Genomic DNA, 26,280 nt, shown 5'->3' with positions numbered 1-26,280 from the left:
GGGTGTTTTTACTGAGAGATGTGTAAGTGAACAGATGGCCATAGGTTTGAAGGGAGGCCTAGTCACTCCTTTCAATACCAGATTTAGGTCCAATGTGGGGGTAGGAAGTCGAGGTTGTGGGGAAAGGTTAACTCTATCCATGAAGAATCTTTTAGTGGTCGGGTGTAATAGCACTGAGTATCCCTCTAGTTGTTGTTCCAACACTGGAATACTCATATTTAGCATGACCATCTTGAATTTTTGAGCTTGGCAAACTTGTTGAGTGCTCTGATGTCTAGTATGGGTCTCCAACCTCCCTTTCTGTTGGGTATTAGGAAATAACAAGAATAAAAAGTTTTGCCTTATACATGTTGAGGTACTGGTTCCAGACTTCTAACTGGAGGAGACTATCTATCTCTTAAAAAGCAACAGAGGATCCTGTGGCACCTTTAAGACTAACAGAAGTATTGGGAGCATAAGCTTTCGTGGGTAAGAACCTCACTTCTTCAGATGCAAGTAATGGAAATTTCCAGAGGCAGGTATAAATCAGTATGCTGGTCACCAGCAACCATGCACCGCACCATAACAACTCTAACTCAGGAACCAACCCATGCAACAAACCTCGATGCCAACTCTGCCCACATATCTACACCAACAACACCATCACAGGACCTAACCAGATCAGCTACAACATCACCGGCTCATTCACCTGCACGTCCACCAATGTTATATATGTCATCATGTGCCAGCTATGCCCCTCTGCTATGTACATTGGCCAAACTGGACAGTCACTACGCAAGAGGATAAATGGACACAAGTCAGATATCAGGAATGGCAATATACAAAAACCTGTATGAGAACACTTCAACCTCCCTGGCCACACAATAGCAGATGTAAAGGTAGCCATCTTAAAGCAAAAAAAAACTTCAGGACCAGACTTCAAAGAGAAACTGCTGAGCTCCAGTTCATTTGCAAATTTGACACCATCAAATCAGGATTAAACAAAGACTGTGAATGGCTATCCAACTACAGAAGCAGTTTCTCCTTCCTTGGTGTTCACACCTCAACTGCTAGCAGAGCACCTCACCCTCCCTGATTGAACTAACCTCGTTATCTCCATACTGATTTATACCTGCCTCTGGAAATTTCCATTACTTGCGTCTGATGAAGTGAGGTTCTTACCCACGAAAGCTTATGCTCCCAATACTTCTGTTAGTCTTAAAGGTGCCACAGGATCCTCTGTTGCTTTTTACAGATTCAGACTACCACAGCTATCCCCTGATACGATCTATCTTTGTCATAGTAAACTCTTATGAGAAGGGTCCCTGAAGAGTGATGGGAAAGGGTGCTGTGGAGGAAGAAGGGAGGTAAAATGGATGGAATACCCATTGCGAACAATTTCCAGGACTCATCAGTCTGATGTTATGTGTTACAAATGCTGCAAAACATTACAAGACAGTAGCCGAATGGGTGGAAAGCAGTGGTCAGCTGTAGTGATTGGGGGAAGTGGTCCGTTAACGCCTTGACCAACACATTAAAATTGGTGCTTGGAATTAGATGGTTGCGATGTGGAAGACTGTGGGCCAGATGGTTTACGCCTAGGGAACTTAGATTTTTTTACTCTGTCGTTCGTAATAGCGCTGAGTTTAGTATTGGGAGGTGCATGGTTTGTGCTGGGGCTACAGACTAAATTTTCCCTTCTGTCCAGGCATGTAGATACCCAACAAATAGAGAGTGGCCCTGGAATCTTTAAGGGTATGTAGGGAGGTGTCCGTTTAGTCCGCAAAGAGCTTTGTGCCTTCAAAGGGAACGTATTCGACGGTCAACTGCACTTCTTTGGGGAAGCCCGAAAGACAACTATGACATATGCTGCATAACCACCACTGTGGAAATGGACTGGGCTGCTGTGTCAGCTGTGTCAAGAGCAGACTGTAGCACAGTGTTGGCCACTAGCTGTCCCGCCTGCATGACTGCTTTGAACTGGTTATGCTGTGTGTGACAGCGCCGGGACTCACCACCCAGCGCCTCCTACTGGTTTTCTCCGGGAATTAGCTCAGTCCAGTGGCGCACCCTCTCCTGGTGGTGTCCGGCCTGTTGTCTTGCCCTTGGTTGATGTCTGAATCCGTGTTGCTCTCCAGCTCGCAGCGTCCTCTTCAGGACCACTGCCCTCTGGGAGTGCCCTTAGTCCATCCACACACCCTTCTGGGGGAGGAGGGGTGATCAGCAGTCTTTCTACAACCCAGCCACCATGTCCAACCACAACCCCAAAGTCTAATCCCTCCTGTCAGGGATCTGGCGTCATCTGTGATGGCCGCTCCGCACGGCCGATGGCTGGGTATACTGCATGGGGGAAAAGGGGGGACCCAGGCCCACCCTCTACTCTGGGTCACGACCCAGGGACCCTCTGGCGGCAGCCTCGTTAGCCTCCTTCTCTCCCCTCGTCTGTCCACTTCCCTGGACCGCATCCCCTATGGCCCCTTGCACCCGCTAGGCCCTCCCCTTCAGGGCCTGCAGCCTGCCAGGCTATGGATTACAGCTCCCTTCTGCTCCCCAAGCCTGGCCAGCACTGTGCTGTCCACGGTGCTAGTCTCCCAGCTCTGGAGACAGACCTTCCCCTGTCGAAGGTCTGGGACAGACTGCCTGCTCCCTTCCTGGGCAGCCTTTATATAGGACCAAGCTGAGCCCTGATTGGCTGTCTCCAATCTTGGCTCTTATTGGCCCCTAGTAAGCCCTTTTCTTATTGGCTGCCGGCCTGCGCAGACGCCCTGGCCTGCTGCAGCCCGTCCTAGCATGGGGGTGGGGCAGACACCCCACCACACTGTGACTCAGGAATCTGATCAATAAAGTGGCTAAATTTCGAATAATTGAAGTAGTCATATTTCAGAGTCAGGCTTGGTAACTGGCGATTACTTTGGAATTTATTACTGTTACGGTGGTGCCATACAATCTGTAACCACTCTGAAAGTAAAAGCATGTTAGCAGCGTTTACTTATGAAGTGTATTTAATTTGTTATCAGTTACAACAGCTTTAGAAGAACTTTGCCTTCAAGAGGAGGTGTGTAAGCAAATGCCCACGTGAAAGGCCTTCCACATAACTACTTTTGTTGCTTCTCACAATCAATAGTACATAAGTCATGATCAATTGGCATGCTTTTCTCAGAGAAGAAAAATTGACAATTAAACCAAAGCTATTCTTTCTCCTATTGAGAATGCTAAGAGCTGATTACTTTCAGTACTGCCCCTGTAGATCCCCCCCCTCCACAGATGTGTGCTCCTGTGGCACTGAAAGTTCAAAATCCCCTAGGGAGCAATGACTATTGAGACTGCAGATGTGCCTCCTTGTGCACCTAAATGTTGGTGTAGTAATACATAAGGAAGGCTGGCTCCAATAGCCCTCACTTCCTCACTTCACTTTTACTTTCCTCACAACCAATGTTGACAGATTGACTCAGAACTTGATCTTCTCCTAGGAAGGTCAAAACCTTCCATGAAATCTAATGGTGATGATTTGGAGGCCTGTCTACATACAACTTATTAATTCTGTTTGATAGTATGAACACTCTGCTTGTGATCTTATGGATAACTTTACTATATTCTTGCCTCATACTTCTTGTTGCTAAGGAGGAGAGGAGGACTGGGGACTGGGTGTGCACCTCTGAATAGGGTGGTCATTAAAGACCATCAACAACTGAATATGCTTTGCCCTAGAAAAACAATGGGATGGTTGCAATCTAGATAAAACCATTTCTTCAAAGTCTGGACTCCAGGTGGATGATAATCAAGCAACAGACCATCACACAGAGAACATTAATCATCTGATGGGGTTTTGAAGCTGACCAGGGAAGTCGCCTTACACAGGGGACTGTAAATGATAAAAGGACAATGTCCGCTTTCAGTAGCCCTCTTCCCCCCAACCAGAAAAAGAAGGCAAGATTGAGCAAGTTGAAAGAGGGAGGAGAGAGGGGGAGCTGAATCCTGGACCCACTGAACAGATGTTAACCAAATCACAAAGGACTCTTGGAGTGATGAGGAAAGTGAGGCAGGGATTTGTGTGCAGATTTTGCTGTTTTCTCCCCAACCGATCTATATATCTCTTGTGCTCGCTATGAGAAAAGTGTGATTGGTTTAGAATTCCTTTTACAAAGTCTGCCTTCTTTGCTTCATAAGAACGGCCATATTGGGTCAGACTAAAGGTCCATCTAGCCCAGTATCCTGTCCTCCGACAGTGGAAAATACCAGGTTCCCCAGAGGGAATGCACAGAACAGATAATCAAGTGATCCATTCCCTGTTGCTCATTCCCAGCTTCTGGCAAACAGAAGCTAGGGACACTATCCCTGCCCATCCTGGCTAATAGCAATTGATGGACCTATCCTCCATGAATTTATCTAGCTCTTTTTTGAGCTCTGTTATAGTCTTGGCCTTCACAACATCCTCTGGCAAAGAGTTCCACAGGTTGACTGTGTGTTGTGTGAAGATATACTTTTTTGTTTGTTTTAAATCAGCTCCCTATTAATTTCATTTGGTAACACTGCTCTACAGCCAAAATGCTTCTGAAATAAATGTAGTCAAACTTTACTAATTTTGGGTCACTGACAACGAAAATAATGCTTAAAATTGTTGATTGGCTCTAGTTTTCAAGATATGCTATTGGGTCAGTATATACGACCCTTGACTTGGGAATGGCGGAGGATAAGTGAGTTATAAAGGGAAGGGATTTCAATTTAAACCAGAAATGACTAAAATACATCTTTGACTGGATCTAGGAATAAATCTATGACTGGGTTTGGACAGTACTTGCTTTTTAGACAAAACAATGAATGATGCAATCTGAAGCTGGTATTGCATCATACATGATATGAATTGCATCATGTTATTCCTAGAAGTCATGGATGATGCAATCATAACGAAGCTTACATCACTCTGCTGAACAAATTGCCCTAGATCAGCTCTAGAAATCATACAGTGTTGTTCTCTTTTATTTGTCAGTGTTTGATTTTGCAAAGGGACACATTTCTGTTTAGCCAAAGTGAGCAGAGATGCCTCGTACTTGTGTGAACAGTGCAGATAACTTCTGCTATGTTTGTAGTGAAGTGACTTTTGCATCACAAAAGCGCAGTATAACCACTATGGTTAAGAAAGCCTTTATTTTGGCTGCAAAATTGGAGATCAGGACAAGAGGTGGGCCCCACACATATGCTGCAACGCTTGTGCAACAAATCTTCGCCAGTGGTTGAACAGGAAAAGGAAATCTATGCCTTTTGCAGTGCCAATGATTTGGAGAGAGCCAACAGATCATACCAGCAATTGTTACTTCTGCATGGTGCCTCCAGTTGGGAAAAGTGTGTCAAAGAAGAAAAAGTGGACTGTGCATTATCCAAACATTCCATCAACTATACGCCCAGTACCCCACGGATAAGGACTGCCGGTTCCTGATGCACCAGAATCATTCTCACTTGAGTCAGATGAGGAAGAGGAAGAGGATGAAACTTCTGGTCCTGAACCATCAATGTCACAGGACCCACATTTTCTCCCATCATCCTCCTCTGAACCACACCTCATAACACAAGGTGAACTGAATGACCTTGTCAGGGATTTGGAACTACCCAAGAGTAAGGCAGAGCTGTTGGGCTCCAGACTACAGCAGTGGAATCTCCTGGCAGGTGATGTTAGGGTTTCCAGGTTCCGTGACCGTCAAAAGGATCTTGTCCCATTCTTCTTCATTGAAGGTGATCTTGTAGCCTGCAACAACATTGATGGTGTGATGGCAGCCCTCAATATCGTTCACGATCCAGATGAGTGGAGACTGTTCATTGAGTCATCGAAGACAAGTCTTAAAGCTGTTTTACTGCATAATGGCAATGTTTTGCCATCAATTCCAGTTGGTCATGCAGTCCATATGAAGGAAACCCATGACAACATGAAACAACTTTTGAGGTGCATAAACTATGACCAACATCAGTGGCAGCTTTGTGGCGATCTGAAGGTTGTTGCTCTCTTGCTTGGTCTGCAGACTGGATACACAAAGTACTGCTGTTTTCTCTGCGAATGAGATAGTCGTGCAAGAGATTCCCACTACATCAAGAAAGATTGGCCACTCCGACAGTCATTGGAGCCTGGGAGGAAAAGTGTTCAGCATCCACCACTTGTTGAATCAAGGAAGATTTTATTACCACCCTTACACATCAAGCTGGGTCTGATGAAGAACTTTGTCAAGGCCACTGACAAAACACAAGCAGCTTTCAAGTACCTCCGTGGAAAATTTCCAAGGTTAAGTGAAGCTAAGATAAAGGAAGGTGTCTTTGTTGGTCCTCAGATTCATGAACTTCTTCGAGATGATGCATTTGACCATGCACTGCGTGGCAAGAAAAAGAGCATGGAAAGCCTTCCAGTTAGTGGCAATAAATTTTCTCGGAAACAACAAGGCAGACAACTACAGGTTGTTGGTGGAAAACCTCCTCAAGGCATACAAAAGCCTTGATTGCAACATGTCACTAAAGATACATTTTTTGCACTCACATCTAGATTTTTTTCCACCGAACTGCGGAGCAGTGAGCGACGAGCACGGCGAGCGATTTCACCAGGACATTGCAACAATGGAGAAACGCTAACAGGGCAAATGGAGCCCATCAATGCTTGCAGACTATTGCTGGACAGTGACAAGAGATGCTCCATTTAATGAATACAAGAGACAAGCCAAGAAGCACCGAGTAGACACTGAATAGGACTAAACTATGTACATAATAGTTTTTTGCCTTTTGTTTCATAATACATTTTATTTATATAACCCTTTTGCTGATTTTTAAAGTGTTACATAAACAGGAGAGGTGAAATATTATCATGTAAAGCAACCATAAACACACGAAAAGACCTAGGTTTACAATTTATGATTAAAACTCTACTATCTACACAATATACATAGACATAAAATGTAAAAACTTAAATATCTTAGAAACAGTAGCCAATCAGTTGTTTTAATTGTCATATTTGAATTCAGCACATCAAAATACATAATAAATAGCACATTTTATCTCTGAAGCAGATGACTTCTCAAAAATTGTAGACCAGTGTAATCAGCTGAAACATCCCAGTCTTAGTAATCTCTCCTCATACAGAAGCCGTTCCATACCCCCAATGATTTTTGTTGCCCTTTTCTGAAGCTTTTCCACTTCCAAATATATCTTTTTTGAGATGAGGCAACCACATCTGCACGCAGTTTCAAGATGTGGGCGTACCACGGATTTATATAGAGGCAATATGATATTTTCTGTCTTATTATTTATTCCTTTCTTATTGATGCCCAACATTCTGTTCACTTTTTTGACTGCCGCTGCACATTGAGTGGATTTTTTCAGAGAACTATCCACAATCATTCCAAGATCTCTTTCTTGAGTGGTAACAGCTAATTTAGACCCCTTCATTTTGTATATACAGTTGGGATTATGTTTTCCAATATGTATTACTTTGCATCTATCAACATTGAATTTCATCTGCCATTTTGTTGCCCAATCACCTAGTTTTGAGAGATCCTGTTGTAGCTCTTCGCAATCTGCCTAGGACTTAACTATCTTGAGTAGTTTTGTATCATCTTCAAATTTTGCCACCTCACTGTTTACCCCTTTTTACAGATCATTTATGAATATGTTGAATAGGACTGGTCCCAGTACAGATTCCTGGGGGGTACCACCATTTACCTCTCTCCATTCTGAAAACTGACTATTTATTCCTGCCCTTTGTTTCCTATCTTTTAACCAGTTACCAATCCATGAGAGGACCTTCCCTCTTATCCCATGACAGCTTACTTCGCTTAAGAGCCTTTGGTGAGGGACTTTGTGAAAGGCTTTCTGAACATTTAAGTACACTATATCCACTGGATCTCCCCTTGTCCACATCCTTGTTGACCCCCTCAACTAATAGATTGGTGAGGCATGATTTCCCTTTACAAAAACCATGCTGACTCTTCCCCATGTTCATCTATGTGTATGAAAATTCTGTTCTTTACTATAGTTTCAACCAGTTTGCCCAGTACTGAAGTCAGGCTTACTGGCCTGTAATTGTTGGTCACCTACATTGGGGCCCTTTTTTATGGATTTTGAGATACTGGCAGCTCAAAGGCATGTCTTATTTTCTTTACTGTGATTTCTACTATGCATTTCTACCAAACATTTTCTCTACCCTGATTTCTATAGTGCTGAACAGATAGACTCTTAAAAAAAGGAAGCTGATAATGGGATCCACACAGTGTCATCTTTAATCTATCTTCATCACAACCAACAAAGAGATCTGACCCTCAACTCAGGAACAATGATCATGCTTACTCAAAAGAAAACAGTAACACCAGAAAATATAACACAAAAGCTTAAAAAATTAATTCAGTATCTGTATATCTTTCAGTTGAAAAAGGTCGCTATTATGGGAAATGATCTATAACAACTATATTAAAAACTAAGTAAGTATAGGAGGTACGATGAAATTTGAAGTTAGACAAGCACAGCATATGACTGAAGGAGACTAGAGTTTTTAACCCAAAACTTGTGTTTGACATGCAAGAAAGCAAATTTAGAATTTCTGTGCTCTAGGCAGAAGACTTGTAAGAATTCTGTGTATTAACCATGAGCTAAAACTAAATTGACCATCATTGCTTTCAAAGAGTGAGATGCATACAGGCCTTCAAATGACCATCCCACCAACCAACAGCAGTACAGAACACATGATGACAGCTACTTTAGCATATTCTCTTGGTCACAACTTGTCCTGTTCTCTTGATATTGAAAGAGAGAAAGACTTTAGAGCCTTTTTATATAAGTTTGTTAAGTCTACTACACTGATTTAAAGAAAAATCACCAAAAACATGCTGTGATAGATTGTTCTCAATCTTCAGCTGCTACTGAATTTTACAATATTTGATTTCTCTTCATTGTCAATTTAACTAGATGTGTGTGTCTACACAGATCCTTTATCCATTATAACTAACCTGCTGCTCCTACCAGGTTTGTTCAATGATACCACAATTCAGTGCTTGAAATTACAGTTGCTTCATATACTAGCAAATTTGATATCAGTGAAGGATTTAGGCAGGGGAGCATGCTGACTATGCAAGACAATGTTTCTTTCGAAAAAGACAGATATCTTTGTGCTCAGCAATTTTAGGAAAGAAGATCAAAATTAATCTCAAATGGATTCTAGTGAAATATATATCTTTCAAGTTTGACTCCATGGAGTTCAGAGGTGTGAGAACTTGGAATGAGTATGTAATAGTACAGATTCCTTATATAAGGAACTGAATTAGTCAGAATAAAAGTTTTGTATTTATGAATTCTAAAACTATTACCCGTGAAATAGTATGTGTGCACCTTCCAAAACTCATGAAAAGCCATTAAAACAATAAGAAAACATTCAGGCTATTTACTAACAATTTTCAAACTTAAGGTACAAAAGGAAAATGTAACATGAAGCTGGATGCTTCAAACACACTCAAAAATAGACAGTATTCAGCTGAAACGTGTTACTGATGTTATAAAAATGCAACATAAAACTATAGGATACTAAGAATATTTTCATTTTTTCTCAGCTTTAGCCCACTATCCTGTACACTTCCTTATGAGGAATGCATTTTGTGGTCTGATTTTTAAAAGTATTAAAACTTCAGTGACCATCAGTACAGTAAAGGGACAAGTTTAATCAGTTTTGAAAATATAGTTTCCAAAATATTAATATATTGCTTTAAATATATATTTGGGTAAGAAATAGTGCACTGTCTCTGATTTGTGGTGCTTTTGGTCCCACCTAAGCCATCCACTTAAGCCCATAAATACAGAAGAAAGCTATGTAATAAATCATAATGATATTTGTTATGAAGTGTTTTATTGTGGTAAAACACTTGTCAAAACACCAAATTAAGCTTTTCATAAATATTGTAGATATTGTTGATAATAATATATACAGTTTTCTCTTTAATCAAACTGACAGCTTAAAAAAGCATATTTAAGCCACCTGAGATGTCACAAAGAAGGTAGACGTAGACTTTGCTAATTTTTCTTGGAAACCTATTTAATGAAAACTAAATGCCAAGCTTACTACTATGGCTAAATATATCTGAAAAGAAGGTGACAGGTTGCTTAATATAGAGATCATGGCTTGTACTCCCACTTCTGACATTGTATACCCTTATATGAGGTTCAGAGTTTGTTAGAGATCAGAGGACTTAATGCCTCACTTTGGCATTCTAATACATGAAATGAGCAGTGTTGAAAGGCTCTAAAGTGAGTTGCATTTTCCCTTCTTCTAACGGAAGGAAAGTTGACAATAAATGGGGTCTTTGAGGGAAGACAGGAGAAGGGGGGACGTTCGTTGGAGGCTGGGAAATGGTAGAGCCAAGGCATCACTGAGGTTATAAAAGGAGCTTAGGTGGCCCCACAGAAAATTATGGTACAGTAGTTAAAGAATATTTTCTTTGATTTCCTAGTGTAGCAGCCATTTAATATGGCTAGCACATTACTTATTTAATATGAATAGCACATTACTTATTTTCCCCTAAAATAATAGTAGCAACAACAACAACAATACTACTATCTAGTTTATATAGAGCTTTTAATCAGTAGGTCTTAAAGAAATTTACAAAGGAGTTCAGCATCATTACTGGTGGAGAAATAAAAATGCATAGGCTTGGAAGAATTAAATGTTTATCAGTAAATGATGATAAATGTTGATTTCACTATATACACATAAACCAACGAAAACATATTTCCATCAGTAATAACTGAAATTTTCAGATAGGCAAAGCAAGAAAAATTGCTGCTTGAGAATTAATTAGAGTTTGATTTAAGGCTATTTACTTTGTACATTTTGACATGTGATGTTGACAATTTTTTGGTTTAATGGTTCTAAAAATAATTTTGAATATCAGTGTCTACTGTTATTAAATAATTAGTGTCTGACCCCCTCTCCCATTGTCTGACTACCCATAATTTCCAGGAACTGAGAAAAATGCAATTAACAAAAAAAAAAGATGCTTAACACCCATAATTTTTTACAACAGTGAAAATTTAAAATCGATAAATATAGAAAATATGCTTAAAACTAAATACTGATATCTGTCAAAATTATAAAAAATAAGTGTTCTGCTAAGTCTAAAAATGAGACAGTTTGTCTCTTTACATGAATTGAGAAACAGAACAACGTCCCTATTCTCAGAAGCTTTCACTTGCTTTCTGTCCTTTTCATAATCCAGTGCAAAATTTCCTTCTATGCTTCAAGTTCTTCAGTAAATGTTAAGACCCCTCTAATCTATTTAAATAGGTGTTTGTAAAATGGTTTCAAGTGTCATGGTTGTGGTACCCAGGTACACCGGGTACAAGCTTGTTAAACACATTTTTTTTAAAGCATTCACAATCAGGTTGGAATATGTGTACTTGTTTAATTTTGTCAATTTAAAAGGAATCAGGGAGTCAGCTGTGAACCCACTCAAAGAGATTAGCTGAAAGTTTTATCTCTGTGTATAAAACATGCATTGGAGTTCATGATTTTATGGTTCAATGAGCACCCCATTTATTATTATTTTTTTGCAGTGTAGACAGGGCCTTAATGAAAACCACAATATAAACACACAGACAAAACTCATAGTTCCTTTTCAGAACAGCCTGCCCAACTGGGAGTGAAATCCTGGCTCTAGTGAAATCAAAAGGAGTTTTGCCATTGACTTCAATGGTGCTAGGATTTCACAGTTGTGTCATAGTAACTACTCGTTTTTCAAATGGTATCTGCGGACTCATCACCTCTACCTAACTTAAGACTCCTATAGTCCTATATTATTTTATGAAACCATCTCTGTCTCCCAGTTTCATAGTACAAGACTGTACTTCTCATATCTCGAAACTTAGTCACTGTACATCTCATACCTGTCCTGCCAGATGAAAAATGTTACCGGGATTATTTGATGTAATCTACAGTACATAGTTCACTATTATTTGCAAGTACAGTACAGATTAATTTACTCTGATATTTTGGTATAAGTGAGGCTATAGAAAACTAACTTTGGACTTTATAAACCATTGGGACCATTATTTTGTCCAATCATTATCAAACTTTTTTTCACAGTATGGATAACATCTTAGTAGAGATACCCTAAGCAAACTATTTATCCTTCAGGCTAGGAAAGAAGAAAGAAAGAAAATGATAGATTGTTATTTCTATTTTTAAATACTTGGAAACCACACAGACACTATATTGATGAGCATCATATTCAGTAGACACATTTAAAATGTTCATTCAAGTTCTAGACATATTACTGGTTCTAGTGGTACCTCCCATTTTAAGCACTGGGAATATTGCTGGAATTGGTAATATAATTAAAACAGAATGAACTTCTGAAATGCATTCATTGTAGATAAATTAAATATATAAAGATGCACATGGTAATGTAAAATCCTCAATTTATTTCAGTATTTTAGCAGGAAGTTTGTTTCACGTGTCATGATGGATGTACTAAATTTGCTTTTCAACCATCCATGCTAAATAACCTTGTGCAACTGCTTTTATTGCATCGGGTATAGGAATATTAAATAAAGATTGGCTTTGTTGGTTTCCTAATTCTGTATAATGCATTTTTCATTCAACCTTTCCATGTTAAAAAATAAAAATAAAAAAATAAACCTAACTGAATTTCACTTTCATGCACAATAAGAAGCAATAATATGGGTTTATTGGAAACCAACAGAATCTTGCTATACTGTATTCTCATTTTGAACAGAGAGTGGATCTTACCTCAGACCAAAGATGTGTGATTGTTCATAATTGAATAAAGAGTGAATTTTAGCTTCTGAATTCAAAATTATAAGTCTGTCAATGACATCCTGAAAAAAGAAGGCATTATTGTAAAATTATCATGCATCTTCTTATATTTCTTACACTTAAGGTTGATTTATGTGTAAAAATACAGCATTATTTTTTCTAAACGTTACAATTTTTTTTTAAGTATTCGTGCTTAATGTTCTTATTTCCATTAAAGTCAATGGTGCGGAATCAAGGCATATATCAATAGACAGATAGATAGAAAGATAAAAAAACAAACACATAACTCAGTTAAATACATATCAAGGCACTGAAATATTAAGCATTTTAAATTACTATTGAATGTTAATATTGGAGTAAAATGGTAAAATGTAAGTTTAGTGTTTTTGAAATATGTAGTTCTTTCCATTTCAAGCTAATTTAATCAAAATTTCAGGTATTAAATAATTCTGTGCATAGAAATACAAGTACCAACTCAGACTAGACCAGAGGTCGGCAACGTTTGGCACGCGGCTCGCCAGGGTAAGCACCTTAGTGGGCCAGGCCAGTTTATTTATCTGCTGACGTGTCAGGTTCGGCCGATCACGGCCCCTACTGGCCGCGGTTCGCCATCCCGGGCCAATGGGGGCGGCGGGAAGCGGCACAGGCGAGGGATGTGCTGGCCGCAGCTTCCCACCGCCTCCATTGGCCCGGGACGGCGAACTGCGGTCAGTGGGGGCCACGATCAACCGAACCTGCCGCATCAACAGGTAAATAAACTGGCCCGGCCCGCTAGGATGCTTACCCTGGCGAGCCGTGTGCCAAACGTTGCCGACCCCTGGACTAGACAATGGTCCATCTAGTCCAGTATTCTTCTATCTCTAACTATGGTGAGTACCAGATGCTTCAAAGAAAGGTTCAAGAAACCTGATAGTGGACAATTATGGAATAACTTGCCCAATAGAAAAGTTCTGTGGGTTATTTTTGTTTGTTTTTGTTTTTTGCAAACCCTGTCAAATCATCAGTTTGTTTATGATGTGAAGTAAGAGTGTTTTATATGGGCAATTTTATTTTTATCCTACAGTGCTTGACAAAACTGTAAATGACCAGTAGATTGCTCACTGTTTTATCTACAGTTCAGCTTGTATTATCCCTCTCTCTAGTTTGTCTCATATATCGCTTCCAAAGTAATAATTTCATTTTAAAGAATGCACAAAATGCACAAAAATTCCACTGACGACATTCTCTTGGACTCAGATTGGTGTGGTAAACTCAAAAGAACTAAAACCAACAAAATCCTTAGGGGCTTTGTTTGCGTCAAATGAAATCCATTTTTATTTATTTATTAAATTCTGTTTGAGAAGCATGGCCTCGGAAACAGCGGGGAGAATTATTGTCTGACTCTTTAGATCAATGAGTCACTTCAAGACCACATCAGAGAGAAAAATTATGAACCTAATTTCATAAAATCCATAACAACTTGCACTTAATTTTTTATAAAATAAAGTTACCATTACCAGTAAAATAACATTGGTCAAAGCAGAATCTCTTTTATTTAAAATGCATTCTTATTTAAAGATAGTGGAATCCTCTGACACCAAATTATTTCCCTCCCCAACAGAACAACTTCACTGTAAGTGAAACTGCTACTTTACACTGCAATGCAACTAAACAATTTAACATTTATTCTAAATCACTGGAAATTCGATTTTATTGTATCATTTGTGTATACAAAGATTCTTTTGAATATAATTTCCTTTAACCCCAAGATTGCTGCTGCCTTTTCAGTCAGTTGGTTGGCCATGAACTCAGTAATGTAAATAATTTATAAAGGACTTAATGCAAATTGGCTATTTGTGTGCATAAAGAAAGAGGTGCTGAGGGATGTTTGTCTGACAACTGCAGCCTCTTCTGCCATTGTATGTTTTAGCAAGGAGCCAAGAATGAGGGGTGGAACACTGCAGACACCAGGGTTCTAAAGAGTGACCCAGGGACATCTGAGCCATGGATGGGGGTTATGAGGCAATGGAGATCTGGAGAGTAACCCAGAGAAGAAGTGCAGGTGTACAGGGGCCAAGAGAAGATTCTGGGCTTTGGAGAGGCTTGTGCTAACACCAGGGCTCTGAAGGTGGAGAGAGCATAATTTGGAGAATATATAAGAACTTTTACTACTATCCATGTGAGCCACTATCAACACTGAAATAACACTTCTTTACAAACCTAAGAAATTCCTCAAACAAAAAGCTTTATTAAAAAATCAGTTAGAGGTGTTTTAGAGTATATTCCACCAACCCCGATTCATAAAGCTATGAAATCGCTACTTAAGTCTCACGGAACCCATAGAACCTTCAAACATGATTTTGCTTTCTTCATATTACATCACTTGCATACACTACCCTCAACAAATGACTACTCCCCTCCTATGCCTCACAGAACATGCAATTTGGACTCTGAACACAAATAACTACTGAAAACAGAAAATAGTACCATACTGCCTCATTAATCACATAAATAGTGTTACAAGATTTCAAAATAGTAACTTCCAAACATGACAGACAATTTTACAAACTATTTCCACTTTTAAAAATATTCCCTGCACTAACAGTCATCCAAGACTCTCATGTATAACTAAAAATCTACACCATAAAAATTAATCAAATATTTTAATACAATATTCAACAGTTTGAGCAATTGACAAACATCCAATTGTAACCACTTTGTGTGGTTAGAGTTGAAGTTTACACATGATGTGTAGAAGAGGAGGGCAGGGAATGTGGATAAAATAATATGGAGAATGAGCAATCATTAGCATATATACTGGGTAAGGAAGTTACTAGGTAAATCCTGACTTTTTATATTGTGTTGGTAGTTTATGCACTTCAGCAACTCTAACCCATTTTTAATTAATTTTTTTGTTGAAAGGTTAAATATTTGTCACTACAATGGGTGTGGTATAAGACTACATATATAGTCCCTCCTCCCTCCACTTAATATATATATATTAAGTGGAGGGAGGAGGGACTATACATACATACACTCACACACATATAATAATGTATGATACAAATATATCCATACATATGCGCATGTGCACGCACACACAAAATTAGAAACGTTCATATATATCATTATTATCCCTGGGAACAGATTTATAATACAAGTGAGGAAGGAAAGTAAGACCTTCAAATTATGTAAAGATTTTATATTACCCAATATACTATGTGCATATGCTGCCCTCATGCTGCACACAATAAAAAATGCAAAAATACTTTAAAATATATCATTGAGCAGAAAATAGAGCATGTCTTTAATTATTAACATAATACTTGCTCAGGTAAAGTGTCTAACTACATTGTAATGTTTTGAAAAAAAATCAAAGAAAAAATTACTTACAATAACATTTGTAGGAACTTCACGGAGAGAATATTCTGGTTTATTTGGTATCTCCTGATCACCTATCAGTTCATAAATAGCAGGATAGGATAGCAAATTTACCAGCGGTAGAAAAGACTTAAAAAAAAAAAAAAAAAAAAAAAAAAAAAGTTGCTCCTGTGAACTTTTGTATTTATATAACCAAACATTTGATAGCATTTAATTGGCAGTTAATTAAAACAATGTAAAGAAGTTAGGCCCAGGTCTCAGCCTCACCCTGCTCTGCAGTGTGAAGTTTAAACAGGCAGAGCTGCCCAACAAAACAGATGTGGAACATTACTCATATACTCATGAGAGATACATGTATGCTAGCATAAGGGTAGTGCCCATGCACCTTGTGAGAACTGTGTGAACTGATGGGTTGTCACATTGCAGAAGCGAATGGCCCAGTGAAAGTTGAGAATTCTTCTATGGGTCTGAATGAAGTACAATTCTGGCAATAAATGTTGAATGATTTTTGAATGCTATACTACTTATATCATCACATGTAAAATTTGGTGGTTTAGATCATCTTGAACTGGTAGTTGTAACTCATTCTAAGACAAAGTAAACGTTATCAGAAAGAGAACTTTCCACTTGAAAGAATGTAACCTCATGTAAATCAAACTAACTGAATATCAAATATAAAATCAAATCATATTCCATCTAAAATATTAGCCAATTTAGGTATACATTTATATGCTGTTCTACAACACTGTTCATAAATCTCAATCAAGATGATCCTCTAAATCACTCTTTTTATGATATTGTTTTAAATGACTTTAACTGACCCTTGCAATTGTGACCCTCCATATAACACAGGAACCTATTTCATTCAGTCATTGTTTTGCTTGTTGTACTACACCAATTTTGCCTTAAGTGGCTAAATTAGAAGCAATGCTGATGAAATGTCTCATTTAGGATATTAATGAAACCACCTGTGTATTTATACACAGTAGTAACAAATTGCACAAAATAAGATAATTTCTCACCTTCTGACAGCTTCGGTCAATAGGATCTACTGGAGTAGAACTGGGGTGAGTTACTCTAAGATCATCTCTTCCACACTCCAGAACAGCCCATAATTCAGTTATAAGTGCTTTTATAAACCCTAAAATTTAATGTTTGATTTAGTCACAAAAATGCTTAATAAAACAAGTAAAATAAAACTCAAAACTCTTTAAGATTTGGTCCACATTGTATAAAGAGATTGCCTCACGGACTACTCTCCTTTTCTATCCATAATATGGTAGGTACACCACCATCCTTCCCACTGATGATCAAATAACATCATTAGGACAACTACAGCAACTCTTTACAAGGGAAAGTAATATTACTGTAGGTAATATATTTTTCCATTTTTGTTTGTTTGATTGATTTTAAGCGATTAAGTAGCTGGAAACAAAGAAGACCCAGTATTTTGTCACAAACTAGCTCTTATAGACCACAATTTGGGAACCATATATTATACAATATCATTGATTCTAAAGACACAGGATTTAAGACAACTTGTCTGGAAACAACTCACTTGCACTTGCATAATAAAGTAAACTAGATTTACTTAAAGAGAGAGTAGTTTTGCACAGCTGCCTGTGCGCAGTCTACTGTAATATACAGGGTCGGATTTAGGGGCAGGCTATCCAGGCAACCGCCTGGGGTGCCGGGCTTTGGGGGCATCGTGCTTGGGGTGCTGTTTTTGTTGTTAGCAACAAAAGGGAAAATAGAAGGTTTGAAGTAAAATGTTTCAGGTATTCAGCTTGTGAATTAATTTTTCACTAACTACCTAGAATGTTTTGAACCTTTGTTGACTCTCGTAGAACCTTCCAGACTTTCTGAGAACTACATTTTCCTTGACCCTCCTAGAATGTTGTCAGCCATGCCCTTGCAGGTATATAATGGACAGAGCATTGCCAATCAGTCAATGAGATATAAGAATGAAGTACCGTAAGAGCCCAGTTGCGACATTGCAAACCTTGTTTTATTGTGCAATTGTGAAAGTGTACTTGTGTTTTAAGACTTGAAGAGTGTAAGTAGTGATTAATAAAGGACATATCTATCGAACCCCTATCTATGCAACAATATAAAAGAAATATTGTTATTTCTTTTGCCATGCTTACCATGTAATGTTTGATTACTTTCTAAGACTGCAGAACACAGACTTTTGCTCTCCCTAATACGGACCATTTTCCCCCCATAAGTTAACATTTGTTAACAAGGATGGCTGTATACAAGAAAAGGAAGGTTTTATCTGTTTCTGGTCTGTGGACGACTCTACTGGAAAAGGCCTAACAGAACTGTTTATGAACATTTTGAACAAGAATAAAGCTTCAGGACTGCCGCAGCCAAGGCTACGACAACAGCGTAAACATGAAGGGAAGAAACAGTGGCATCCAGGCAAAGATCCTTATGTTGAATCCAAGAGCTTTTTCTTCATGCCTTGTGGCTGCCATTCCCGCAACCTGACTGTGTCAGATGCAGCATCATCTTCATTAAATTCAATATCTCTTCGGAGTACTGCAAAGGATATACATCTTGTTTTCAGCATTAACTATCAGGTAGTAGATCCTCATGGACAATGTTACAAATCTGACTGGGAAGTCAGTAAGTGACACTCACTGGGAGAGCCATATTGACAGTGAGGTACCAAATGACTGAGGTTTATGATGCTCTGATGGAACTGATGCAGTTAAGTAAAGCCGTGGCCAGAATCCGACACAAGATGCAAAGCCTGGCAAACCAGATCACTGACTTCAAATTTCTGGTCTCAATTGTGGTTTGGCATAATATCCTGTTTCAAGTAAACATTGGAAGCAAGGCATTAGAAACTCAGTTGATGGACATCATGACAGCTACTACTTTGATGAGAAGTTGCCTTGATTTCGTTGTGGACTACAGAGACAATGGATTTGAAGATGCCATCACTGCTACCAAAAAAATGGCAGAAAACTTAGGAGTTCAGCCTGTATTCAAGGATACTCATATTGATCAGAGGAAGAGACAGTTTGGTTACGAGGATAGGGATTAAGTGATGGGAAGCTCGGAAGAAAAATTCAAGAGGGAGCTTTTTTGCTCACTCGTTGACACTGCTACAGTGTCCATCAAAGAAAGGTTTGGACAAATAAAGCACCACTAAAAGACCTGGGGATTTTTGTCTGACCTTAATAAGCTGCTGGCGGACAGAAAAACTGTACGGACCTTCACCCAGATGCTAACACATGGGGAATGTTCAGACATCATTGATAAAGATCTCTATGTTGAATTGGACAACATCTGTGACATTTGGCAACACCGGAAGCCCTCTCTACTCCAAGTTCTCGAATTCATTCATGATGCAGAGCTCAAGGACACGTTTCCTAAATGTGTGGATAGCTTTGGGGATTCTGCTCATGCTGCCAGTCACAGTTGCAAGTGGTGAGTGCAGCTTTTCAATGCTCCGACTCATTAAAACATATCTTTGATCAATGAAGGTCGACAAGAGATTGACGTCACTTGTTATTTTATTGCTTGAAAATGCCATTGGCCAATCTTTGGAACTTTCTGACACTATGCTTCAGTGTGCGAGGGCAAAGGCGAGAAAAGTGACCTTTTGAACTAAAGGACTAGGGTTAACATTCTAAGGTTGTCACCTACTGTAACACTATTTAATACTGGTCCACCCAGTGCTGGTGCACAGTTCAATTTCTTTATATTAGTACATTTCAGTTATTCTTAATATTAATGTTTCTATAAGCTTAGAGGAAACCAATTTATTTTTTTATTTTCTTAGATATGACATGAATAAATACAGATTTACAGTGTGCAAATTTATCATCTTATCTGCCAGGGATAAATCATGCATGAAAATTGTTCATCAAAGTCATGAAATAGGCTACAACTGCAATAAAAAATAAGGTATTCAAAATTTTAAAATATGGAGGGGGGACGCCAAAGATGCTCCCCATCTGCGACGTCATATGGTCTAGGGCTAGTCCTGCTAATGTATATTGCTAGCTGATTGTAAAATATGTTAAGAAATCTTATCAATATATATCTTCAAATGAAAATTAAGGGAAAGATAAATAGGAAATACATATCTTCTGAGTACTGTCTACTGTAAATGACAGGCTGATATTTATGACCTCAATCATGTTTGTATAAATGCCTTCTAGTGGGGTGAAGATCTGTGCTGATTCTTTCAGGCATTTCACCTGCCTTCAATATCATTAACCATAGGATGTGTCCTGGCTGCGGACCATAGTAGGACAGAAGGAGTCACTCAAGTTAATCTGTTCCTCATTTCCTGAGAGACTCCAGAAAGTAGTAGCAGATTTTTTTTTTTTTTCCAAATCAGCCACAAGGTTTCTCTTATGTAACATACCATAGGGCTCCATTCTGTTGTGCAGGAACTGAAATATGTATACAGATCATTTTAAAAGATTAATGAGAAAATTGGAGCTGTTGTGTCTTCAGTATGAGGACTAGCTGGCTGAAACTGAACTAAGAACAGATTGAAATAAAGCTTGTGGTTTAGAGACAAACTGAAGAACTGGTAGAGATTATTTCAGCTTCATTCATTGGTGGAGTTTGCCTGTCATACTTTTGCCATCTTAATTACTTCTCCCAACTGATTCTGGATGAACAAACAGAACAGTTGGCAGACAGTTCCATAATCTACTCTGGTTGCAATTTAAGTTATCAGTTTTAATCTTTGAAACACTACATGATTTAGGTGCAGGATATTTGAGCTGTGGTGCCAGTCCCTGGTTTAACTTGGAGAAGCTTTCTGGCACAGCATTTTTAGTGATGAATTCTTGATTCTGGAACTCATTTCCTCACCAATCAGTGGTCCTAAAGAGCTAGAGTTTGTTGATGTTCAGACCTATCCATCTTCCGAGGCTTTTGAGAAGTGAGTGAGTCATGAAGATGGTATATCAGTTAAAGAAGCTGGTATTTATTAATTATGATTAGTTGATGAATGAGGAAGGTTTGTGATTTATTACCAGTTTATTTTGTAACATTCATTAATGTATTCATGCATTTAGGTGAAAGGATAGATACATTTCTTTGAAATCAAAACAAATGAAATAAAAATAAAAAGAGGAACATTCTTTTACTATGCTATCTTTTAGTTTTGTTTCACAGAATATACAAGATCATATTCTTCCATCTGCAAAAACTTAATGCATAAGGCATTTCTGTACTTAAGAAAAAAACATTTAAAAGAATAATTTTCCACCAAAAAAATCAGCAGGCTCCAAACTAGTCATTACTAGTATTGCATATCTATCTTAATCACATCTGACTTTATTTTGTTTAGAATTCTATTATTTTAATTCATGATATTACAATGTGTTAGTGCCTATGATAAAGTTCACCCTTAAAATTACCTGAACGCTGCAGAGCTACTGCACCTGGAGATGTCGCTGCCATTTGTGTAACCATCACTCCATAACCAAACCTTTCACATCCACTCACCTATTCATAATAAATGTAAGAGATAAAAGAAGTTTGGAGAATACAACCAAGACATTCATATTCTCAAATGTTCTCTTATGTATTTTGACTTGTTCCCTGCAGAACTTTAATTTCTGTAAACAAATGTATCTAGACCAATCAGGATCAGATTACAACACAAGTATGTTTGTTTAGCCAGTAAAGGAATCTCTCCCTTTGCTATTTCAAAGTATAAATAGCATAATATAAAGCATGTGCAACTTCAACACATAGAATAACAACTTTTTAAGACTATAACCTTCCAAATCCTTTGCACCCACCGATTACGACTAGGGGGCACAAAACCTTTTAAAAATCCATGTGATAACATATTTTGCCTCCATAATTGAATGCATAATTCCCTATGTAATTTGATGTCTGGCATGTTAGATCTTGCCGTTTTACTGGCAACCACTGTACATGTATTTCAATGTACATACATCACTGAGCACTGGTCTGACTAAGGATTAGGTCCCAAAATTAAATGTAGTGTAAAAAGTATCCTTTTGCTTAACATTTTGAGCTAAAAAGTAACAGTGATAATATGACATTAGTATTGACATTTTGCAGAGTAACAACTGAAATAAAATCAATGCACCATACATTTAGAATGTCAGATTACATTTTAACTCAACTCTTCCAATAAGATAACAGATAAACAATGGTTTATGGTTTTCCCTTCTAATTACCTTAATTAAATAAGTGATTATACTAGACTCTGACATGCCTACCTGGCGTTTTTTTGAGAATCTGCTGAACATAAAGGTTACACATTCGTTGAGGGCTCCTGTATTCTGAAGCAGAAGAAGACCTTTTGGAGTAGCAGCAAAGTTTAATAAATCATCTAGTAAAGTCTCTTCCCATACCATACTGAAAATGATAGAAAAATAAAATGAATAAAAAAAGATTTAAAAATAAAAGTAGTGAAAAGCAAGAGAAAATATAAACTTTTCAGGTTAAAAAAAATCTACCTTTCACTGGACCTATGTGTTTGGTAGCAAGTTAAACTACTTCTTGGGGGTTAAACTATGTACAGAACAGCTGCACGGTATACAAATTCTGCATCGAAATTCGAGATCACAGAAGAGATTTCACATGGTGAGATAGGATGGTCTAGTGGATAGATAACATGACCAAGAGCCAGAAGACTTGGGCTCTAATTCTCAAATATACTGCTGACTTACTGTGTGACTTTGGGTAAGTCACCTCTCAGTGTCTCAATTTCCCCATCTGTAAAGTGGGAATAAGATTGCTTTCTCACCACTGTAAAGCATATTGAGAGCTACAGTTAAAAGCACTATATAACTGCAAAATATTATTAAAACTGTTTTGTAACTGTTATATACTAGACATGAAACAATGCTAGAAAATGGGGGCGCTGTTTATGAAACATCTGGGTAAGCATATGTGCATTCTTTCCAAACTATTAAAATGTGTCCACTGGAGTCCGGATACTAGTGACTCCATGTCCAGTGAGAAACATTTTATAAATATATATGAATTGGTAGGGTGATGGGGAAAAGGTGACTATTAGAAGCAAGTGTGAACACACCCAAACTGTCCTCTACCCAAGAAAGAGAAGCCCAGCATTGAAACGATCTCTCACTAGACACCATCCCATCACCATGGGATTCACCTTGTAATCCGGCTTCCCTGAACACATTGCCTTACTGGATTCTCATTTCTGGGTCTGAGCTCCCTTGGTGGATGTTTGATTCCCACCAGCAGCAGTGACAGATATAAGCAGAAACCCCACTTCCAACAATGGTCAAACACCATCCTAGACTTTAGCCACTGTACCTAAAATCTTGAAGTTATTTCTTGTTTAGTGGGAAGCAAAAGCCTCTTATTCCATAAAAAAAAGTCAAATTCAGCAGTTAGGAAGGGATTGTAGTTTATAATTCACTAAAATTAACTATTGATAGGCATCTCCAGCAGAGCACTTCATATAGGGTTCCCTTACTCAACACTGATTTAAAGTCACTACAGTAACTTCACAAAAGGGAAAAAAATAAACCAACAACAAATATTGTAATTCCTATACAAATTACATATGGAAGCTTTTAGAAACTATACCACAGCAATTAAAAGGAAAAGAAAGACACACAGGTCTATCGATAATGTTTAATTACATATTTTTATACCCCACATTCACATGCAATATAGAGTTCATGTATTTCTTACCATGTAAAACTTAACATATAAACAACTACTGGGGAAATGAAGTTTGCATTAACATCAAAGGAGAGATGTCTTTTCTCTCACTGTGTGACAGGCTTTCAGTCAGTATTCTGGTAATCTCCCTATATGATGTTTTGAAGGCATTGATGGTATTCTACAAAACAGGATTTTTAACTAACAACACAATCAAAGCCATGAGAGAAAAACTGTCAGCTATTTTGTTTTACATCTTTTAATTCATATTTTCCCAGACAAATTTTGATCCACATAGACAGCAAATTATGAGCCAAATCTATATAGAACTTAGTATAACTACACAGAGCTCGGAAGAACTTCATAACTCAATGACCCTGTGCTAGGAAGGTCTAAAATGAGAAACCTCAGCTCAAAAGATATGTACCTTCTTGTAGCTACCAACCTGCTCTTAGCAAAAGCCTAAGAAAACAGATGGGCCTAATAACTGTCCTGAAGGTCAACAAATCTGGGCTGCAGTGGACTTGTGGACTTTACCCAAATATTAATAGACCCAGCAGTACTTACATGTTTTGTGACTCTTGATTTCCTGATGAAATGGAGTCTGCCCCAGGTACAGGAGTAGGAATCCTTTCTGAAAGTGAACTAGCCTATGATATAAAAAATATAGTTATTATTACAACATTCTTAGAAGTCCTGACTACCACTAACAAAAAGGATGGAAGGATGGTCCAGTGGTTAGGGCATTAGCCTGGCATTTGGGAGATCTGAATTCAATTTCCTGCTCGGTCAACAGGCTTCCCATGTGCCTGTACACAAGGCACTTAAGGACAAATTTTAAAAGGTAGTTAGGATTCTATCTGCAACTTTAGGTACCTAAATACCTTTACAAATCTGGCCCTTAGTCTCTGTGTGTCACAGATTCCCATATGTAAAATGGGGATAAATAGTCCTTCCCTGCTTCATAGAGGTATTGTGAGGATAAAGACATTAAAGATTCTGAGGCACTCAGCTACTATAGTAATGAGCCATATAAGTGCCTCAGTTAGATAAAATAAAATAGATTATATGAAATAAATCCTGAATATGTTTTAAAGGGAATATATTTCAAGGTGACACTATAATTTCTGTTAATAAAATATAGTTTTATTATAGACCTTTCTTTCATAGTTTTTCAATTACTTGACTATTTTTTAAATGACAGTAGCAAAAAAACAAAAACAAAAACTGCTCACAGTAGTACGTGCTTCTGTAGTGGGGAATTACATTGTAATTCTGCTTCTCTAAGTATGTCATTCTAGTAGGAGTCTCTCTCCCGGGTCTCAGCTCCTTCATGTGAGCCAAGCAGAACTTCCCAAGTTTTTGAGGGGGTTTTTCGTCAGTGATAGCTGATGGAAGCAAAAGTCACTACCCCAGCTACTAATGACTGAACATTAACTCTTGAAACCTCCTCATCAGTTCTTGCTTGACCATAGTCAGCAAAGGAGTAATTCACCCAAACAGTGCTACTCCAATCACCATTCCAACTTCAACCCATCCAACATCATTTGGATATGATATCCCGTACTCAGAGTCCCTCCTTTCCAGTTAGGTCTGTTTCTTTTTATTATGTTTTTCCCAAAGCTCTTTTGTCACAATTGACCCAGAAATGTAAATGAGGCCGTGGTCTCCAAATAACCTTTGACTCTTCAATCAGGCCTTTTTTAATGTCCTGTAAATGTTTTTTTTTTCCCTCAATGCTTTCCTAAAAAAAACTACCAAAACTCCTATGCTTTCCTTTGACAATGGCACTGTATAATTCAAAACACGATGACTGTCACTATACTGAGATATTATCAGTACCCTTTTATGTGAGGTAAGGAAATTCACTGTCAGGAAATAACACCTAACATTACAATATACAAAATAAAACCAAATTAATATGCTCCAAAATAAACGTTTAGATCCAGAATGTCCTGGCATATTGTGCCAGAATTCTGAATCAGAGTAGTTCAATTACATTAATATACACCTATCTGCCAAGTTGTAAAATACTGTGGAATATTTATCAGAGGTGTGAAAATTTTAAGATTGTTAAGTAAATATTTTCTATATCACTTATTTATCAGCAGAGCGAAAAAATCCTGAAAAAAAATCTGAAAAATTGTAATTCTATTTACATATCTTATATGGTATAGAAAGAAATGCAAAGAATATATTTTTCCAATCTTGCTTAAAATAAAACTACACACTCTCTGAAATTTTGAAGATAACTTAGTTTTCTTTTTAATTACAAAATTTCACACACAAAAAGAAGGAACTTTTTTATTCCATTTGCATCTATGGAGATCAGTGTTCTTAACTGTAGGATACTGGTCTCTTTACTGCATATTAGCTTTGATCTGATCTGAAGTAAGAAGTACCTTCTGAATCATTGATACAAAATTAAATATATCAAACAACCCTATCAATGTTCAGAAAAAGTCAACAACTTTGATGGGGATGCTAATGTAAAAGAT

At 38.0% G+C, this 26,280-nt stretch overlaps 1 protein-coding gene across 16 annotated transcripts in view; it reads right to left on the bottom strand.

Moving 5' to 3' along the window:
* Positions 1–26,280, bottom strand: part of TBC1D32 (TBC1 domain family member 32) — a 166,211-nt gene that overhangs the window by 98,860 nt on the left and 41,071 nt on the right. For all 16 annotated transcript variants that reach the window (XM_034765784.1, XM_034765775.1, XM_034765781.1 and 13 more), the window contains 6 exons: positions 24,350–24,432; positions 22,360–22,498; positions 21,523–21,610; positions 17,149–17,267; positions 16,139–16,255; positions 12,740–12,828 (listed from right to left, as the gene is read on the bottom strand). In XM_034765784.1, coding sequence (XP_034621675.1) covers positions 12,740–12,828; positions 16,139–16,255; positions 17,149–17,267; positions 21,523–21,610; positions 22,360–22,498; positions 24,350–24,432 — 635 coding nt within the window. The remainder of the gene's footprint in view (positions 1–12,739; positions 12,829–16,138; positions 16,256–17,148; positions 17,268–21,522; positions 21,611–22,359; positions 22,499–24,349; positions 24,433–26,280) is intronic.

The sequence above is a fragment of the Trachemys scripta genome, chromosome 3, assembly GCF_013100865.1.
Source record: "Trachemys scripta elegans isolate TJP31775 chromosome 3, CAS_Tse_1.0, whole genome shotgun sequence".
NCBI classification, from domain to species: Eukaryota; Metazoa; Chordata; order Testudines; family Emydidae; genus Trachemys; species Trachemys scripta.
The sequence above is the reverse complement of the archived record's forward strand: the minus strand, read 5'-3'. Positions and strand labels throughout refer to the sequence as shown.